This window comes from Contarinia nasturtii, unplaced genomic scaffold (genome assembly GCF_009176525.2).
Source record: "Contarinia nasturtii isolate CC-2019 unplaced genomic scaffold, AAFC_CNas_1.1 Cnas_scaffold_1037, whole genome shotgun sequence".
NCBI classification, from domain to species: Eukaryota; Metazoa; Arthropoda; class Insecta; order Diptera; family Cecidomyiidae; genus Contarinia; species Contarinia nasturtii.
Genome location: NW_022198383.1, coordinates 1,289,069 through 1,309,921, shown reverse-complemented (window position 1 = coordinate 1,309,921; position 20,853 = coordinate 1,289,069). Strand labels below are relative to the sequence as shown.

The 20,853-nt window shown below is 31.9% G+C and overlaps 5 protein-coding genes across 14 annotated transcripts in view; 2 read left to right on the top strand and 3 right to left on the bottom strand.

The window, feature by feature from the left end:
- Positions 1-2,357: 2,357 nt before the first annotated feature.
- Positions 2,358-6,234, bottom strand: LOC116343981 (transmembrane 9 superfamily member 2). Its single transcript, XM_031772327.1, has 5 exons — positions 5,772-6,234; positions 5,046-5,240; positions 4,073-4,931; positions 3,860-3,983; positions 2,358-3,782 (listed from the first exon to the last, which is right to left on the bottom strand). Exons 1-5 carry the CDS (start codon positions 5,910-5,912, stop codon positions 3,119-3,121), a joined length of 1,983 nt encoding a protein of 660 aa, XP_031628187.1. The 5' UTR covers positions 5,913-6,234; the 3' UTR covers positions 2,358-3,118.
- Positions 6,235-9,251: 3,017 nt separating this feature from the next.
- Positions 9,252-13,753, bottom strand: LOC116343982 (mitogen-activated protein kinase 1). Of its 2 annotated transcripts, XR_004201372.1 has the most exons (9): positions 13,445-13,753; positions 12,432-12,608; positions 12,215-12,346; positions 11,899-12,144; positions 11,568-11,684; positions 11,248-11,415; positions 10,983-11,171; positions 10,665-10,913; positions 9,252-9,871 (listed from the first exon to the last, which is right to left on the bottom strand). XR_004201372.1 is itself a non-coding variant. In XM_031772328.1 (8 exons), exons 2-8 carry the CDS (start codon positions 12,555-12,557, stop codon positions 10,785-10,787), a joined length of 1,107 nt encoding a protein of 368 aa, XP_031628188.1. In that variant the 5' UTR covers positions 12,558-12,608; positions 13,445-13,753; the 3' UTR covers positions 9,252-10,784. The 2 variants fall into 2 exon arrangements, 1 of the variants encoding a protein (XP_031628188.1); XM_031772328.1 differs by having other exon boundaries at positions 9,252-10,913.
- A 26-nt stretch (positions 13,754-13,779) lies between these two features.
- LOC116343983 (enoyl-CoA delta isomerase 1, mitochondrial-like) lies at positions 13,780-15,472 on the top strand. 3 transcript variants are annotated; one of them, XM_031772331.1, is made up of 5 exons: positions 13,780-13,904; positions 14,152-14,385; positions 14,467-14,613; positions 14,682-14,804; positions 15,013-15,472. In XM_031772331.1, exons 2-5 carry the CDS (start codon positions 14,158-14,160, stop codon positions 15,349-15,351), a joined length of 837 nt encoding a protein of 278 aa, XP_031628191.1. In that variant the 5' UTR covers positions 13,780-13,904; positions 14,152-14,157; the 3' UTR covers positions 15,352-15,472. The 3 variants fall into 3 exon arrangements, with proteins under 3 accessions (XP_031628191.1, XP_031628190.1, XP_031628189.1); XM_031772330.1 differs by lacking the exon at positions 13,780-13,904 and adding an exon at positions 13,911-14,031; XM_031772329.1 differs by lacking the exon at positions 13,780-13,904 and adding an exon at positions 13,911-14,061.
- LOC116343980 (serine/threonine-protein kinase ICK) lies at positions 15,456-20,023 on the bottom strand. Of its 7 annotated transcripts, none has more exons than XR_004201368.1 (10): positions 19,783-20,023; positions 18,385-18,672; positions 18,153-18,320; positions 17,898-18,080; positions 17,679-17,834; positions 16,395-17,602; positions 16,036-16,311; positions 15,879-15,970; positions 15,714-15,817; positions 15,570-15,621 (listed from the first exon to the last, which is right to left on the bottom strand). XR_004201368.1 is itself a non-coding variant. In XM_031772325.1 (9 exons), exons 2-9 carry the CDS (start codon positions 18,538-18,540, stop codon positions 15,581-15,583), a joined length of 2,280 nt encoding a protein of 759 aa, XP_031628185.1. In that variant the 5' UTR covers positions 18,541-18,672; positions 19,167-19,482; the 3' UTR covers positions 15,456-15,580. The 7 variants fall into 7 exon arrangements, 1 of the variants encoding a protein (XP_031628185.1); XR_004201370.1 differs by having other exon boundaries at positions 19,857-20,023; XR_004201366.1 differs by lacking the exon at positions 19,783-20,023 and adding an exon at positions 19,167-19,483.
- Positions 20,024-20,239: 216 nt separating this feature from the next.
- The window catches only part of LOC116344382 (out at first protein), a 9,143-nt gene continuing 8,529 nt past the window's right edge, over positions 20,240-20,853 (top strand). The window contains exon 1 of the mRNA XM_031772885.1: positions 20,240-20,627. Coding sequence (XP_031628745.1) covers positions 20,605-20,627 — 23 coding nt within the window. The 5' untranslated portion in view covers positions 20,240-20,604. The remainder of the gene's footprint in view (positions 20,628-20,853) is intronic.

Here is a 20,853-nt window from a genome sequence, read left to right as displayed (position 1 = left end):
ATATGTGAGTAAATAGGACAATTTTCAATGCAATTATTTGTTTATTTTAATCAGTAATGAATTCGATATGAAAATAATCGGTTACGTCACCCAAATAATGATGTATCTAATCTCGCGGATCTTTCGAAATAAAATTCAAATCTAGCAAATCTCTGACATTAAAAATGTATTCCATACACGAATACTTGTTCTTGTTCTTCGTTTTAATTATTTTCTCACATTGCAAGAGTTTCAAAAATTAAGAAAAAAATATTTATTTTAAAAAATCACATTTTACCAAATCGATTAAATTTAATCACATTTTCACAAAGTATAGTTTAAAAAACACACACACATCATATATTACAAACATCGCAATAAAATCTTCTTTTGTTTGTGATATATTTTAAAATATTATGAGTTAAACTGATAACTGATGGCATCGCACCGAACACATTTTTAACAAATCCAAATCGTAAATTGATGAAAATTACGGCAAATTATTTTCGGCAAAAATCCCAACAAAAACCAGAATGTTCATAAAATATCAAATAATTTTCACCTGTATCCAATTTTCACAACCAGATCCAAGGAAAATTTCTAAACTTCATCACATAGGATATCCATATAACTTTAACGCAGTTAGAATATGTTTCATTCACAACTAAAAAAATTTATAATGTTCATGTCATCAGTGTCCATGCTGATAAAATATTCTACTTAAAAAAAATGAAAAACTTATCTTGAAAATGCTATCAAACCAAGAAGAACAAATTAGATAAAGCGGACCCTGAAAGCATGTCATAGTTTTCAATAGGATAGAATAATGAAGAGTGTAATTTAATCAGTAAGAAGTTGTACCGAATTGTATATAAGAAATTTAAAATGGTAACTCTCTCTTTTCCCCCTCTTCAAAATTGAATGCTCTATTTTAATTTGCCGATCACATTATACTGGCACCCTTTAGTTTCTTTAATAGTTTCACCCAACAAGTAATATTATAATTAAATTTTGTATTCAATACCTGTGCCAAATTTTCATTTTATTTCATTGCTACGATTCAATTGTTTGCGATAAATTAGCCAACTTCGTTGAAAACAACATTTTTTTGTTTTTAATTTCTTAGAACAATCTTTTCGGTTTTTTTTTTGTTTTATTTATTGTTCTGTTTTTATTTGTAACTTGTCTTTCTTTTATTCTTATTAAATGATAGATGAATCGTTTCAATCTGTTTAAACAGTAAATCAAAGTTACAAATCTAACCTTAAAAAGCGAAATTTTCGAGAAAAAAAATGTATATTCAACAAAAAAAAAATGCAATTAATTTAAGAATTTAATAATTAATTGATTACAAAGCAGCACCGATACAAAAAATGACATGTAATAAACATAAGAATCCAACGATGAGTTCATGGAAATGGAAAATTTGAAATCAAATCCGATCATTTCCGTTCAGCTGAATTTTCTTTTAATTATTTATGAATAAAACTAAGAACAACACCACACACACACAACAAAGAAGCCCGAGAAAAAACCTTTTTACATACGCGAATCTGACGATTGTCTTTTTTTTTTTGTTTAAATGATATGCACGGGCATTATTATTCATAACTTCATTCAAACACAACGTGTCTTGATGTGTTTGAAAGAGAGGCTGGAATAATTGAAATGTTACCATATATTGCCCAAACGTGTATGCTGAATTCCAATTGATAAAAAAATAGACACATGGAAAAAAATTCAATTTAAAAACAAGTCTAGGTTTCTTTCCAAACATTTTTTTTTGTTATTTATTCCAATTGATCAAGGATTCTTTTATTACGTTATTTATTTCGGTTTAATCCAATACATACATCAACAAATTAAAAGTAAGCAAATATTTCTTTTAAAGTACAAAGGGAAGTTTGTACTACAAACTCAAAATTTGTAATTTTTTTCAGTTGTCTAAAAATTAGCTACTGGTTAAAAAGATTGTAAAATAAAATTGAAAACATCAATAAAATCAAATAAAAGAAATGAGAAAAATCACAACTGAAACATTTGTCTTTTCTTTTCAAATTATTCACAGCAGAAATGCTATATTTCACAGGAATGTCGATATGGTCTTGTAAGTATAGTTATAGGTCTGGATTCTGGACTCTGTCATTGATTGATAGTCGTCAATAGGCATGACAAAGACAAGAGACGTTTAAATGTGATGCAATGATGATTACAAGATAAGTGAATGGGTCAAACGTACCAATTTTTTGGAATTGAACGAAATTGAAGTCAATTGAACGCCTGAGACCTATTAAATCTAGGAAAAATCAAATAAAAAACACTTTCGATTTATTTAAAAAAAATGAAGAATTGACGAATGATAATATAAAAATGGCAGCTGCTTTTGTTTTACATAGATAAGATTATTTATTAAAATGTTTAATACATAGATTAATGTTACGACCTTTATCACTAATATCGTTATCTTCAATTCGAATGACGCACTCACAGATAATCATGAAATATTACACTTTTTTTTACTAATTTTCTTTTTTTTTGTCGAAAACATTAAGAAATTTGTCATTTTTAAGTGGCCGAATTGTCCAAAATGTTTGTATTTTATGTGTATGAAACGATTCGTGTAAATTTGGTGGCACATGACTGTAGAAGTAGGCTTCAACCGATGCCAATGTGGTGCCGCGACATTCTTTTTTGTGTATTTTAAATGGCGAAATTCAGTAAAATGATTCCACATGAATTACAATGAGTTATTGCATATTGATTTTAATACACACAAAAATTGGACAATAATTTTGCGTTGAAAAGCAATAGAATTTTAGCTTTTCTTTATTTAAATGGCATTATATTTTACCATATTCGCTTCAATCACACTATTTTTAATAAATATTTGATCTTTATGTGAAGGCTGGACGTAGAATCGGTGTGTTTTTAGATTTAAATCAATAGAATTTAATATTATATCAAAAGGGAAATGTATGTAATTCGAATTGGATGTCGACAAAAAAAGTTCTACTTCTATGTTTCTTATTATTCACATATCATCATGTATTGTTTTTTTTTCTTTAAATACGAGTCTCTTGACAATTATGTTCGAGTTTCCGTTTAATTTACTGAAACAAACGAAAATGTTGCATTGTTTTTAATCCACTTTTACAACGCTGTAGATTTTTCGAATGAACCAGAAACAGGCAATGAAACCGATTGTTCCGGTCATCAAAAAGAATAAAAACACCATAATTAATGTGTAACCAAAGTACAAAAATGTTGATGCAGTATCTTCGATAGCTAGTTTTGTGGCAAAATAATGGCAACAATATACGAAGAGATAGAACGCTGTACAGCCAGATGTCAAAAATGAACGCCACCACCAATGATAGTCTTCGGCACATAAGTGGAAATAACACAAAAGGATGGTTGTTTCCGAGCATGTTATCACAAGAATCCAGAAAACAAGGAATAAAAATCCGAACATGTAATACATTTGACTTGACCATAGCGAATTCAAAATGAAGAACAGCTGAATGAAAATACATCCGAATGGCAAAACACCGCCCATACATATGCCCGGTACTGGTTGAGTGTAAATTGATTGATCTGGAATTTGTCGTGGAATTTGATTTGTTCGAACCGGATGTTCCAATGGTCTCTTTCTGAATCCAAGATAGGCACCCACAAATGTTAATGGCACTGATACACAGAACCACAAAGCCAACAATGCAATTAATGTACTGAAGGGAACGGCGCCAGAGCTTCCTTTACTCCACAACACCAAATTCATGACGAAAAACAGTCCAAACACAATGCTATTGGTAAAAATGTAGAATAAATTTGAATAAAACTTCGTTAAGGTTTGTTAACATTCGAAATCGCTCTTTCTTACCCGGGACATACGGTTGAAGTCAACATAACATTGCTCTTCCATTTAATACCGCCAAAACTCTTGTAAATTCTTGCTGATATATAACCAGCCGGAGTGCCAAGCAACACGAATAGAATCATAGCACCTACAATGCGAAAAAGAAGAAATATGATGAATTTGTGTCACAAACTATTCGTCGAAAGTGATTTCTAATTTAAAAAAAAAATCTCTTACATGTCATGAGTGCGCCTCTGTTCGCAGGACTGAGAAAACCAAGACAGGCGAATGCTAGTGTCACCAAAGTCATACAAAACACCTGAGCGCCCGATCCCAAGAAAACGGACAGCAACATTCCCTTTCTCGGTGGACGAAAAACGTCACCATGCACCAATTTCCATCCAAATTCTTCTTGTGCATCTTCACCACAATCCATTTGATTATATCTTGCAATATCTTTGTGTAGCGTTCGCAACATAATCATTGCCACCATTCCGGACAAAAACAGAACAATAACCAATGAATTTAAAATTGAAAACCATTGAATGCTTGTGTGTGGCATTGATTCAAGAATGTAATCCCAACGTGAGGACCATTTCACTGAATCGTCTTGGACGAATTTCACCGAATATGTGTATGTAATGTTCAAATTTTGGTTGTCAGTCTTTGGTGGTATAGCTAATGGTTCAGCAGATTGACTACAATCTAATTTGTCTGGATTGCGATGGTTAATCGAAGCTGGTTCTACTTTAACTGAAATAATTCGACCGCCATTCGCACCAAATCCTACACCCCATTCTTCAGTCAAACCACTGTGGTAGGTAATGGTGAGCGTAACATGATTAAATGGATAGTAAAAACCAGGCTTATTATATTTGGTATTGATTGGGCATCCGTCAAGAAACGGACGGAAGTAACAGCCCATTGGAAAACCAGTGCTGCAATATTTCTTTTTATTTTCCAATGGATAGCACCACGTTACAGGCATATTGTCAACAATCCAATGATGCTGATAATTCAAGCTCATTCCCTTTTTCAATGTATCCAAGCGTCTTTCACTTTCTGCATCTCCCTTCAAATATGTTCGAGTACACACCTGTTATTTGGTTTAAGCGAAAGAAAATGTATTACATTAAAAACAAAAATACCTTTTATGACCTGTTGAGCCACTTCATTGTTATAGTTTAGGCAAAATGATTTCAATAAATACCTTTGCACAAGTGATTTCTTTTAAGAATTCAATTTTATACGGTCCCGGTCGAATACGTTCCCCGAATACCACTTGGCCCAAATTTTCGACTGGGGAATTCTCTTCATTGATTGGACAAAAATCAAAATGATGATATTCATACGGTATGACAGACTCTTCGGTATTTAATCGATTTACATAAAGCGTGACATCTGACTGTTAAAAATTCAAACAAAATTTATAAATTAATGACAAATAAACCACTGTATATTACCAGCTATATCAATCATCTATGTACAAAATAAATATTTAATAAAATAAAACTGTTTAGTCTACTTTGAGAATAACGGTTTGATCCATTGATGAATGTTTTTGAGTGTTCCCATTTTACGTATAAGTAAACAAATGTGTATTTATACGAATTTTATTTTCGAACAAATTCGCCAAAAATAAAATTGTTTGAGTAAAATTAGTATTAGTATTTTTTTATAAGATGCTCTAATTCTAATAACAAAATATGCATACGTGTTAACAAACGTTGGTTTTTTCATTTCGTCATAGAAATGATAACAAACAATACAGCTATAAAATGGTAATGACTCGATGGAATTTGGTTACTAGTTGGTTAATAGTTGGCAATAAAATGTAATGTAAATGTTACGATTCGATTCTTATCTCAAAATTCGCACAATCTTCAATGAATTGTAACTACACAAGGCAGGGATAATCATGAATTTTCTTGCTTACTTTGCATTGTGGTGACGCCTCAGATTCTCGGCAAAAGTTGACGGGTGCAAGTCCAGGTAAATAAAACGCATAAGTTGTGTTTACACACAAAAACAAAATCCACCATTTTTTTATAATATACAAGCACTTGTGCGAAAACATTTTGTTGCTTTATGTTTTTTGCCAACGAAACTTAACGAAGTCAATGCTACAAAGGATTTTCGTGAATTATCAAATATTACGTGTCCATTACACAGGTTACTAAACTCATGTCAAACGAACGATTTTCACTAGTATTTTTCAGATGAAAAAAATGTTTCGTAAAAATTCTTTTTGAGTTTATCGTCTTTGACCCAGTGACTAGAAGATAAACGACCGAATTTTATTATCACACGTGAAAAAAAAAACGAGTTGAACTGCTTCCAAAGTGATTCACCGAACAATTCTGTCGTCGAACAATGTAAATGTGGTTAAATAAAGTAAAAATTCACAGAAGAAGAAATTGTAATTTTTTGACAGCTAAGCGCAGGGTTGCACAAAACGTCAAGCCTGTACATTGAATCATGTTTGGTGATTCGAATGAATGAAAAACAATGATTTTTTTTTGTATGTGATAACACATTAAATTAAATTTTTATTTTTCAATTTCATTTACACATATATAACAAAGATCAAAACTATATTATGTTATGCCATTTGTTGATTTTCCTTGCCCATAAATGCCAACACGATATGGCGGTTATACTAACAATTTAAATTGTTTTTTGTTTTAGAATAGATTTGTAAATTTTTTTTTTTTTGAATTATTAATATTAAAAACCTGTGAATTTATTTCACGAAAAAAAAGATGTAGAGTAAAAATTTGATTGAAATATTTATCTTGATACAATAAAAAATAAATACACATAAGTTGTTCAAGTGGCAAATCGATAATTATATCGAATATTTATAATCAACTCTTAAATTTCCCAAAATTACTTTCAAACGTTTAATTTTCTTTTTGAAATTTATAGCTAATATAAATTAAATTACAGATCTGTAGCAATTTTTTCATTGTTTTTTATAATAAATGACGATAAAAGCTCAATTCCTTGGAATTTTTTATTTTGTTTTGTTTCGATAGTGAATTGAATTTAAAAGAGAACCACATTTAATTACAATAATTCCTGTATAGTTAGATATAGTTCAAAAAATATTTCATCGTTTATAATTTCCATCAAAATTTTCCTTTGAAACCTACATTGAATTGAATGAAAAAAGACAAACAAGTGAACAGGGTGGGGCAATTGCTATGATACATTGATTATTATCCTATTGTGAGTGTCAAACAGAATGCCGAACACAGAATAGAGGAAAAATATAATTTCAAAAATACCCATAAAATCAATACACAAAAGTAAAATGGCATTTTACATGCTCCAAAAATAGATATTTTGCACCAGCATGACGTCAAATGTCTTGAACTGTAATGAGGAAAGCAACAGGTATCATATTGATTCGATGTTTAGATAGTTTCCAAAATTGACTGCGTAAAATATGCTCAAACATTACATTAGAATAGTGAAAGGCGTAACTTAAATAAGAAGTAGCGTTTTTCCCTTCAATCAATTGCCCAACCCCGCACATTGATGTTTATAAGGTCATAACATTGAAAAATTAAAGTTTTAGCCAATTAGAACTTTTGCTCTCTGACCAACATAAGCTGTTCAAGACTTGTTATGCACCAACTGTTTGTAATGTGTTTGCCTTCGGCAAATATAATGGAAAAATAATCCGTTATGTCTGCGTCCGTTGTATTGCATAGCAACTATTGAACAGAAAATGGTGAGCGGGTCGCATATACAGGCGTATTTATTTAGATACAATATGTGTTTTTGCAAAACATTTAGATATAGCGAAACGACCAATGTAAATGTAAATTATTTCTTCTGGCACAGAAAATGAGTATATGTTTCCAAAAATTATTTTTAGTCCAATGATTTTTAGCCAGCGAGCATTTCTAAATAACAAAGGCGAATTTTACACAAATATGCATCGTATCGAAATAATTCAGTCATAGATTGCATTGAATACGGATACATATTTAGATGGGACGCATATGTTTGTATAATTCAAATTTTTCGCTCAATAACATCATTTTTACACCACTAAATAACAGTTTTCAACTGTAAAAATAACCTTAGAATTATGTTCGGTGCTATTCGACGAAACATTCAAAACATAAAGCTTGGATTCCTTCACTTTTTTTATCGATTTAGGAAGAAAAGTTCTGTATTTTGAATGGAAATTGTTTTGAATGCTTCGCAACACCGGCACTGTTTATACTTTTTTTTGTTCCAATGTAAAATTTAAAGATTAGACACATTTATTCAAAAAAGAAGAAAAATAAACATTACTGCACATTTAAAATACTTTTTTATGATTGGAATTTAAATTTGTGCATTTGCATTTTAAACCACTCAACGAAACAAACAAACATTTGTGAAATCACTTAGCACGCTTGCCTTAAATGCAAAAGTCGACAACAATTTGCGCTGCTCACTAACCTCTTTGGATTCTGTTCTCTTTATCTATAATTCTTCAGTTTTCTCATTTCATGACTGCCTGTGCATTACGTAGAAGTACTTTGTCGCATCAGAGTTCAGAGAACAGTACCATATATCATTCATCTAATTCAATTTAGCGCGCCGCTTGTCAAACATTTTTTTTCCATTCAATTTCTTAACCTAAACTATTTATATTTTGTGTGACTTTTTATCAGTGCATAACGATTGTGAAAATTGGTTAAACAATATTTTCTAGAGAATATTTTTTCAAAACATTCAGACATTCAAAATTAAACAATTTAATTTACTGCTGACTGTACATCAGTCTATGTTACATTGCCAAAATACATGTAATCAAAAATGATATGATATAATTTCCACTAAAGAAAGGACAAATAAAAGAGAAAATGAAGAGAAAACTCAAAAGATGGAAAGAGAAAAAACATGTCAACTTTCAGCTTTAATCCCATTAAATCCGTGTTTATTTTTCATTGGAAGTCGAGAATTTTTCTACTACATTTGATATTTCTATTTCAGTCTCTAGAGAGTTTTCAATTCACCACAAGAGAATTGGTTAAGTATTTTCTTTTTACCGTAATTTTATGTTGGGAATAAACACTGAGATGTAAAAATCGCCTTTTTATTCCCAAATAAATGGTTTTGGGGGTAAAAAGGTCATTTGGCCAAGTTTATCGCCAAAAATATAAAATAACTATGTAAACATCGAAAATGAAAAGGAGAAAACTTAGCATAATAATCGATTTGTGCGTTTGTATCGAAATAAATAACACTACAGAAGAAATGGTGCTTGGATCTTTTAAAAAATGATATCGCTTCATGCAAAATCAGTAGCTGGTTTCAAAATAAAAACAAAGATGATAGTTTCAAATAACAGGGGAAAATCAATAAAAATATAGGTACATTGAAATAAATGGAAAACAACACAATAACAACATTTTGACTGATATAATGGAAGTTATATTATAATCGAGAAAAAAAAAATACATTGTTTGGTGCAGATATATCTTTCAAATGAACGAAATAACTGGAGTATCGTATTATATTTCACATTAAAAAAAATGGAAGGTGAGTTAATTCACACACACAACCAATGGTTTCCTGCACTTTGATTAATAAATCAATTGACATAAAATAGTACAATTACACATGTTTTCTTGCATAAATTTAGCATATATATATAACATTTAATTTCTGTATTTCAATTCCTTTCGTTTAACTAATTTTTTAATGTTTATTAGAGCGAACAAAAAGAAAACTGAATATTTCCATATCAATTTGAATAGAATTATTAAAAAGCCGGTTTTGATTTTGTCTAAATAAGGAATGCCATTCAAATAAAAAGTGCGGACTTCTGATGAATCACAATACTTTTTATACGCGAAGTAAGTACATTTTTTTTTTGAAGAAAAATAAAAACATTACCAATAATTTTGATCGAAGAAGAATTTAATTGAAAAATGTATAATATATGTAGCATGCATTTGTATGTTCGCGTCATTCAGTAAGTTGCTTTTGTAGTAGTTGTTGTTAAAATATTAATCGTTTCACCTTGCTCTATATAATATATGATAAAAATTGAAACGATTTAAAAGACAAAATTTCATAATAATACTCTAATGTTGACTAATTATAATCGGAAAATCGGAAAAAAATGTGTAACATTTCGAGGTCAAAGAGTCATAATATTCCAATTTGATTTTTTTTTTAAATGTTCCTCTCGGTTGCACTTTTGCTTGAATATTATCTTTACAAATATGGAAATAATGGACTCACACATAAAAATAGATATATTGTACTTAAAAAAACATCATATTTAGCATATATGCAGTAAAGTAGTACAAAAATCAAACACATTTCGTACATTTTACGATTTACACAGACAAGCAAGATCATGTTTATTGAAACATCTCTCGCCGATCATTTTTCGAACTTTAATTCTACTTTGTGCAAATATTAAGCACATGTCTCTATGAATCATGTTCATGATTTATTGATTGAATTATTTTTGGATGCTCAATTGCACGAATTTTTGTCATAAACAACACATCTACAGAGAACGAAACAAAAAAAAACTTGAATTCAACATACGTAGTAGTTTTATGGCATATTTTTGTTGCTTTCTCATTCTATGAATTGTGTGTTGTTTTGTGTGCGTGAAAAATTATAATTGCGCATTCAATACAGCTCGGTCAATTAATTATGTTCAATAATTTTCGAACCGTATGCAATGTATAAAATATGTTTGATTTTTGCTGAGTATACCATGTACATATGTACCATTATTTCATGTGTAATAAGTTTTTTTAAAAAGAATATTGTATATCATTTGTCTGTGAGTTGTTCATACCTCATTTCGTTTATGGATTGAGTCATTTGCCCATTGAAGAGAAAAATGAACGAAGATAACACATATTAGACAGTTTTCAAATGTTATTAGAAGGAATATGACGTATTTAATTTATCGAGTTTACATGGCTGCTGCATTATCTTGTGGATGTAAGAAACGCATTGTCTCCTCGAAAATCAATCGTTTCAATTCATCGCGTGGTAAATCATCTAACTCCATATCTAGTCTGAATGGGCTGTCAGCAACAGGCTGTAAAAATGCATTCATTTCAATTAAATCTCAATTGGATTGATTTTGTGTTCAATCAAAGAGACTTACCTCATCTCCTGGATCATAGTATTGTTCCAAATATGGATGGGCCAATGCCTCTTCAACCGTAATTCGATTGTGTGGATTGAACGTCAGCATTCGGTCAAGTAAATTGAGTGCTTTCTGATCGGCATTCGGGAATAGTTTTGTCCATGGTACTTTTGGCTTATATGGCAATGACTGGAGGTAGCTTCGGGCCTGTGATGACAAAAAAGAAATCAAGTTTACATGAATAAAGATCGTCTTTTAGATTTCAATCAATTTAAATGCTCACTTTTTCATTTATAATACATTCCAAATCTTCTGCTGATGGGGAGCCCAAAACACCCAAAATGTGATTCAACTGATCCAAATAATGCTTTCCTGGGAAAATCGGTCGATTGCTTAGCATCTCAGCTAAGATGCAGCCAACGCTCCAAATATCAATTGACTTTGTGTAACCCTATTTGAAAGTAAAAGAAAATGAATTTTTAATGACATAAATCACCTTTGTCTCTCTATACTCTCTCCATCTCAGAGTAAAGTGAAAACCTTATTTCATTGAATATGCGGAAGTTCCGTAACGCAACGCATACGGAATTGAAACAAGCTTACCTTCGAATTCAACATAATCTCGGGTGCCCGATACCATCTGGTCGCGACATATTCGGTGAGAAAACCAGTGTGATCATGATCGGGATCTGCAACACGAGCCAAACCAAAATCACAAATCTGAAAATAAACATCGAAAGAAATTGGAATCAGATTGAGTGGAGAACAATGACAATGTCATTTTTAAAAGTATGTCTGTAAATATTTGAGCTTGTTATGACTGTTGTTTAACGACTTCGGTAAAATATAATGAATTTGTATTCAAAAATCTCTCCATTATATCTTATCGGAAGCAAACAATCAAATTCATTCATTTCGATATCTGATAACCTACCTTTAAATCACAAGTTGTGTTTAACAATAAATTGCTCGGTTTCAAGTCTCGATGCAATACATTTGCCGAATGTATGTACTTTAGTCCACGCAAAATTTGATAGAGGAAGTAACATATATGGTCATTGCTGAGTCGCTGTGTTTTCAACAGTTTATATAAATCCGTTTCCATGAGAGCCTGCACGATGTACACATCCTTCATTTGCTCTATACTGTCCACGCGTAAAATATCTCTAATATCTATAATCTATCCAATTGAAAAATCAAACGTTAGACAACCCACACATACACACTGAAATGGTCGAGATTTAAATTACATTTTCATGTCTAAAACGAGTTAAGATTTTAATTTCTCGTAATGTTCGCTGACAATATGTTTGATGCTCAAACGGAGATATCTTCTTAATGGCCACTTTTGTTTTTGTCACTTCATCAAACGCAGATACTACCTTTAAACGAAATCATACAATTAAAAAAAAAAAAATTGAAAAAAGAAACAACGTCCGTTACACCACCACCCCGAGATACACTTACCATTCCATAGGCACCTTCTCCAATGTATGTTAAAGTATGATATCTTGGTCCAACTTCAAATGCCTGACCACGAATAATTTCTACATTGGCCGGAGTACCGTTGCCAGCTTCGTTAACTCGTTCCATTAAGACTTCTTAAGGTGTGCACAAATGAATGTTAAAATCTCGAAGGATGCTCTACTCAAATACAACATTGATACACATTAGGAGCTGTTTGTAATCTGACATATACTAAATATTATTTAGCTTATTTTATACAAATACATTTGACAGAATTTGGTGTTGCCCGACACAAAAAAAGCGAGAAAAATGAGAGAATGACAGAACGAGAGAAAGAGAAAGAGACGAAATCAGTGATTAAATCGTTCTGTCAATGCAAACAATATGCAGTTATAACTTTTTTTTATGTCACGACAAAACACAATCAACATCTCCAGATTTATTTTATGAAAAATATAGCATTGCGAAATGAATCCTGATTATTACTGCTGATGATAATAAATAGCAAAAAAATCACAATTTTGCATATTTTATAAAATCGATGCATAAGCAGCCGAAGAAATAAATTAGAGGAAGCGTGCGAGTGAGAGAAATGGACCGATGAGACAATTTTGTGACAACAAATCGTAATGACGAGACAGAAAATATAATATATTCTAGTGTGTCGTGAACATCGACACGAATTCTGGTCGCACATACTTTCGTCTCTTTCTGGTCAAATATAGTTATTTGTTCGTATCACAAAAATATTATACCATTCTATTTGCTATTTTGTCGAAAATAAAAAACATAAATATGCACACAAGCGTTAATCACCTCAACGACGAAACAAATGCAAAGTTAAAACGAGAAAAAAGCCAACCATTTTTAAGGGCATCAGGGATTGTAAAGCCATAAACCTATGCTTGATGCGCCTCTTTTTATCATTCGTTCAAATTGATTTTTCAAAGAATTGTCTTTTTTGGTTCTATTCCTAACAAAAAATGAACAAAACAATGAATGTTACTAATTACCTGATGCGATGATGATTTTGGTAATGGTCGTGGTGGTGTTTGTTCTTGTTGTTGATTGATGGAATTGGATCGATGGTTGACAGTGAGTACGATCTACGTGATCCGAAGCGATATTTGGTCCGATTTCGATAATATAGCACAAACACACTATTTTTATAATTGAAATAAACACTTTTACCTACAAATTACTCCATTAGTTGACAGATTTGATAATGATATATTCTTCGGATGCGTACAACTCTGCTTCTGTACCAAAAAAATTTCTTTTCTTCTCTCTTTCTACTTAGTAAATTGTATTTATTGTGTGAAGTTATCAACAGAACAAAGTTGCACGACCCTGCAATTGATGCGACAAGTGTCTCCCTCGCACTCTGTCAAAATGGCAAGATAAACTGGAATGCAATTCAAAACACAGAGAAATCTATAAGAAAATACCGTGTATAAGCACTAATCAGTCGGTGTAAAAATTTTGTGCGAAATATTTGCAGTAAATGATAGTCATTTTTTAAAAATATTCATTCACCTTGAAGTGAGAGTTAAATCAAGCTAGTTTTTTTCAATCATTTTTAAAGTTCAACCAAATCAAGGTGAAATCAGCTGTATTTGTTTGCATCAAGGTGCAAAGTCCAATCATTTTCAATACTTTGAACTTTCAATAGGATAATATCAGAGATTTGTCATATTCACTTGTTTGAAATTTTTTTCAGAAAAATATGCTGTCATTAAAGCAATGCGTTCAAGTACTGTCGATGCGATGCATTTCAATGTCAGCGTCAAAACTGAAATATGTTAATGTAGCGGTTGATGATAAGACGGGTATTGCAACGGTAGAAATGAATCGACCACCGGTGAATAGTTTGAATACACCACTGCTGCAAGAGTTGTCCACCACATTGTCTGACCTGACCAAAAATAAGTCACGAGGATTAATTTTAACATCGGTTTGTACTCGACCTCCTTCTTTGTTGATAAATATTGATCAAAAATAAGAATACGCTATTAATATTATTCCAACATTTTAGTCATCGCCCACTGTATTCTCTGCCGGATTGGATATATTGGAAATGTACAAACCTGATCCAGAAAGAGTGAAACTCTTTTGGACAACTGTACAAGAAGTTTGGCTCAAGTTATATGGCTCAGTCTATCCAACAGCTGCTGCCATTAACGTAAGTAGCTTTGACGCTGTTCGCGCTCTTACATTCAAACTAATCAATGGAATTAATTTTTATTAAAGGGTCATTCTCCGGCTGGCGGATGTTTATTGGCGTTGAGTTGTGAATATCGTGTTATGGCCCCGAAGCTGACTATCGGTTTGAATGAAACACGCTTAGGTATAGTTGCGCCAACATGGTTTCAGGTAAGAAATGGATTACCTTTTATACAACAACAAATTGAATAATCTGATATGAAAGTAGTGCATCGTTTTGATCGCAAATCACCGTGACCTATATTAATCATTGATTTGCTAACAAAAAATACTAAGTACTTTCATTGCATTCATTGCTGATTTATAACCTGACATTTCGGCACGATTAATTATTAACAAACACTTTCTTACCATTCAGGCTTCCATGCAAAATGTTATGTCGGTGCGAGATACAGAGAAAGCATTGACCTTGGGCACAATGTTCTCAACTGATGAAGCATTAAAAGTAGGCCTCATTGATGAAGTGGCCAGCGATAAGCAGGATGCAATTAAACGCTGTGAACAGTTTCTACTGCAATTTGCCAAAATTTCCGTTGAAGCAAGAGCAATGACCAAGCGGAATTGTCGCGGAAAGGCTATTGCCGACCTAGAGAATAATCGTGAAGCAGACCTTCAGAATTTTTTGGGTTTTGTCAACAGTCCAAAAGTACAAAGAGGCTTGGAATTATATTTGGAAAGTCTCAAGGCAAAAAAATAATCATAAATACAATAATATTATCACTTATTTGAACACAACACGTGCGTTTCTTGTTTTTAAAAAAAATCTGTTTATTTTTATCTAAGAATAAAAAAAACATTTCGTTTTCACATAAAATTAATTAAATTTATTTCATTAACAACAATTGTGAGAGTATATTCAAAATGTTGCAATTTCAAGTATAATGGTTAACTAAACTTAACTATGTCAATCTATTTCCAGGTATCGTTTAGAATGTTTCCTTGGTTTTTTGATGTACTGAAAATAGATCTTTAAAAGAGAAAAGAAAAGAAAACAAAAACATATTTTTAAAAATGTGAAATTTTCCCTATTTTCCGCAGCTCGGAAGTTAAGAAACGTACATTCAATTTAAGAAAATTCCCAAAGTGATGCAAATAAAATTGAAGCGAATAAGAATTTTAAATTGAAGCGTCGAATCTTGAGCCAACGGATCCTTCTCCAGAAACTATGATAGCATTAAATATTCTGGACATTAAGCGAAAGGTGTTGCGAAATAGTATTCTTACCTTTATCCGCTAGCCATGCGTGAATTCGATCCATACTTTTCGATTCATGCCATGTATTTCCGTTCATCGAACCATTTATGAAATTTCCATTCCTATTCAAAATTGCTCAAAATGAATTTGATGCGGTTTTTGAAAAAAAAAATCCTCATCCACTTACATTTTAGTGGTATCGGATTCGTGGTCTCTTAAGGATCTTCTACGATTCTTGCCTACATGTGCGGAAGAAAAAGCGGTAAGTTTGATTTTGTCTTCATATAAGTCATCGTTTTTCGATCCAAATGTTTTCATCGACGACATTTTCGGTTGCGGAACAGTATTTGGATAAAATTTTGTGGAATTTTCTCGGCTATTTATTGAAATCGGACCAAATAAATCCTCTAAGTGTAACGTGGCCAGGGAATCTGTTCGAGGTTTGGATGATCTCACTTTGGTACTGCAATAATACAAACAACATACACAATTATGCTTTGAAAATGGTGATAAAAACGGAAATGAACAAAAAAACAGGAAACATACCCCAACAATTTATCAAGTTCCTTGTCTTCAAATATTTCCTGATCTCTGATAATGCTGATACTTTTTCGTTGTGATTTTTTCGCGCTATCTGTCATTTTCACCAACAAATAGCTATTTTCTTCGTCATCTTCCTTTGGGTCTGACATTTTTTGCTGAACAATTCGTTGTTGCTGTTGTTGTTTTGAAAATATATTATAAATTTTGGAATCTTGAATTCCATTAAAATTATTCGAATTGTTGTCATGCAAGAAGAATGTCTTGTTTTTATAGATGAAATCTTGAGGCCGCCTGCTGTTCTCCTCATTTTCATCATCACCTCCATTATACAATTTGTTATTGTATATACTGCCTCGCACCACATTATCGTACAGTTTGCCAATATTTCGATTTACATAAATATCACTGATTTTCTCACTGAGATATGTATTTTGGTCAATATTTCGGCTGTTTCGACGTTGAGTTCCGTCATTCATATGGTCTTTGAGGCGATTTTCATTATTTTTTGTATAATTAAATGTCGAACCATTCAATAGAGTCGTGTCATTATGATTTGGTTGAGCTATTGATGAGTTTTCCGAATTTCGTGTTGTTATTATAGATGAAAAGCCCGTATCACTTGTATTGCTTGTAAACGGATTTTGACGATTACTACCTACGGTGTCTGTTAGCACTTTTGTCTGATAATTATTATTATTTAATGATGAATTAAAATAGTTTTGGTCAACATTTGTACCATTTTCAGGTTTATTTCGTTTCGGTGATAGTTCCGCACTTTTATTGTTTACATTATTCATCGGTGGTTTTATGCCGTTTGCATGCCGATAATGTGTATTATATTGATCAATGTATCTATACGAAGTATCGCTGTCTTTTGAATAGCGTTCGGCGTCATTCAACGATGATATGTGATCGTCAATATAGTTTTGATTTCGGCCAAATAGCTGCTGCTGCTGCTGATGCTTTGCTAATAATATTGTTGGAACGTGAATCGCATCTGTCGATCCACGTTTAGTTATTTGAAAAAACGTATATTTCAATGCTTGTTGAGCGCTAGGCCGCTTTTCGGAGTCCCAGTACAGAAATTCGTTGAGCAATTGTAAACCAGATTCAGTTGCTCGTGGAATTAAAGCCGCAAAATCAACTTTTTGACACTCAGGGAAACGAAACTGTATAGCCGTTGCCAATCGATAACCATCTGGCCAATTAGTCTGCAATGGATTTTCTTATTATTATCTAAAGTTCGTTAGATTTGAAAATTTTATTTAGTACAGTAGTTCGTCGTACCTTTTCTGGCGTTCCCAAGACGGAACAAATTTTAAAAAGTTGATCAACCTCACTGCTACCAGGAAATAGAGGTCGAAATGTATACAATTCAGCCAGAATGCAACCCATCGCCCACATATCTATTCCACTGCCATATCGAGTTGAGTGTAATAAAACCTTAAGAAAACAAAACGATTAATTTCTTTTCGCTTGAAATGAGAGTAAGGTCAAGTTATTTACTTCTGGAGCTCTATACCATCTAGTCGAAACGTAATCGGTGTATGGTGGGCGAGAGCGGATTTCCCGGGCCAAGCCAAAATCGGCAATTTTAATCAGTTCTGGGCCACAGCATAGAAGATTTTCGGGTTTTAGATCCCGATGAAAAAAACCATGGCGGTGCATAAATGCGAGTCCACTTAATACCTAAACACAAACGCATGTTTAAACATTTTTTATTAAATAGTTGTTATGGAAAATCACCTGAAGCATTATTACCTGAAACATAATATTACGAATGGCTCCTTCGGGAAAATGTGAGTCACGTTCTTTAATCAATTGATATAAATTCTCCTTCATATGCTCGAATACAAAGTATAAAATATCATTTTCCCGTATAACCTCTTTCAGTTTAATTATATTGGCATGTGAAAGTTTTTTCAAGGACTAAAACAGTTAAGATATGTGGTGATTAATACCAACGTTAAATTTAAATTGTCTTTTAACTAACCTTAACTTCTCTCAAGCTCATTGCTTCATCCCATGAATAATACTTTCGCTTCATTCGTTTTATCGCCACTTTTTCGCCAGTATCTTTGCGTTGGCCAAGCATCACCGTGCCATACGTTCCATCACCTAATGGCGATAATATTACGTAGCGATTCATTTCGATACTGTTTGAAAATCCAAAAAATTTACAGTCCCAAACTTCCTTCAAGCACTATCATTTTTTTGTGTTTTTTCGTTCGTTTTATAGGCTAATTTCGATGACCGTTTGCCCGATGCACACACTAAAAGTCTAAAATTGAAAAAAAAAAAAAAAACATTCGAACAAAACTATTTCGATTTTTACTAGCAAATAACGAATGTGGTGTTGTAAACTAATTTTCCAATGACAAAGTTTACTTCGGTTTGGAAAAATTGAATATTTAATCACTTCGTCATGGGCGAGTTGATTGCATGCATTTCAAGCGTTCGAATGCAAATATCGAAAGAATTTGTCATAAAATTGTTCCGTCATATAAAATATAAATAAGGCATTTAAATATGACAGCGAAATGCTGCACCATTTGTAGAAAATTTCAACTGCGAATATAAAATCCTTTTTAATCTCTTGTCAAAATTGATTTTACGACACAATTTTATCGATTTACTTCTTTTTCTTATGTACGAATTTCTTATGAAACGGCATTTATTTATTTTCTGCCATTTATCTGGTATTATTGATTTGTTGTTATTAATCTTTCACACCTTTTTTGCTGATATTAATTTTTCACAAATAATTTTTGATACCTTTCACATTTTCTTATCAATGCGTCATTTCAATTGATTTTTTCCCTTTTCTTATTGCTATTACCGAACTTTGATGTTGTTCTTATTTGCCCAGTGCTAACCATGAACTCATTTAACAACATGTGATTTTTTTTTTGGTAAATACTTATTATCGAAGAATAGATCTTATTCACACTCTACTCACAAATTTTTCAATTTACTTGGACATTTACTTATGAAAACGACATCATTCGAACAGCTTTAGCACGGTACACTTATTTATTCCGTCGTTATGGCAATTGTGTTGTAAACTGAACAAATTGAATGCAAATACGTTCTGGACAAGCGCAAGAACAGTTATATTTTTTATGTTGTTTATTATGAACAATCAACGCGTATAAATAATAGAAATAATGCTCGGTGGAAGTAAATAAAGTGCTGACGATATTGTTTTTTTCGATTTTGTTTTTGTTAGCGCAACAAACAAATTGATAATAAACTCTGAAAATCGACTCCAAACTCAAATTGACTTTATGTTATTTTGAAAATATTAAGAAAATATTATCCAGTTTTTTTTTTTCATGTTTTTGTACGTTTTTAAAGAAAAGACCAGCAATCAGGTTAAAATTGCAATCACCTTGAAATCAGACGAATAAATACACGCGATTATATTTGCAATTTTATATACTCATGTATTGGATAACACTTGACTTTTTGAATAAATTGAGGATATGGAAATTTTCCACAAATTTATGGAATTAGCGACACTCAATCCGTATTTCATGTACTCAGTCCGTAACCTCTAGTTCGAAAATCAAAATTAACTGTTGTTTTCTTTTTAAAAATAGAAAGTGTCGCAATTGCCAAAAGTTCTAACGACATAATACGATGTAACATAGTTTCATCGTTGCTGCCTGGGATAGATGTATGCCGTGAAGATAGCAACACATTTCCATTACTTTGTAATATATCCTACATTACTTCTTGGCCATATGTGACATACAACGTATGACAGTGTGAATATGATTGTCTACGTGAGTGCACGAACATTTTCGCTTTTGTTGATTTACATTGCTCTTCGAATGACAGTTCATGTGCATCTATTTGTGTAAATGGAAGTGCAAAATGAAAAATTAAAAAAAAAAAAATCTGTATCACTTTGCAGAAAGGTGAATCGAAATGTCATTTTTAAAGTATTAATTTCAAAGACAGTAATAAAGTGTGTAATGTTTTATTTACATTGAAGCTATATCAATTATAATAATAATTCGGTGTATTCTCTTATCGCAGTAAATAAATGGTGTTCTTCAACAGTTTTGTTTATCGGAAGTGCCTGGTGGTTCATTCGAAATAATGGCAAAATTTTCTAAATGCTCAATAACACACGATGGATGAATTATTTGAACAAATATTTCGTCACAATTTCAATGCGGAATGAGCCAATACAACTGTAGAAAAGATGTGTTTTTTGTGTATTATTAAATTCATCTTTGGTGTTTATACTTTGCAATTTATATTGTGTACAAAAACACTGTTCACAGACTCTGAACTAGTGATAAATGTTCAAAATCAGGTGTGTATACGATTAAACCGAATAAAATTCTCATTTTGTTCTTATGCAGCGAACTTAAATCGATATTTCAACAAAATAGATAGATTGTTTTCATTTTAATGAGAAACCATTCCAATTGTTGCTAGTCATTAAATT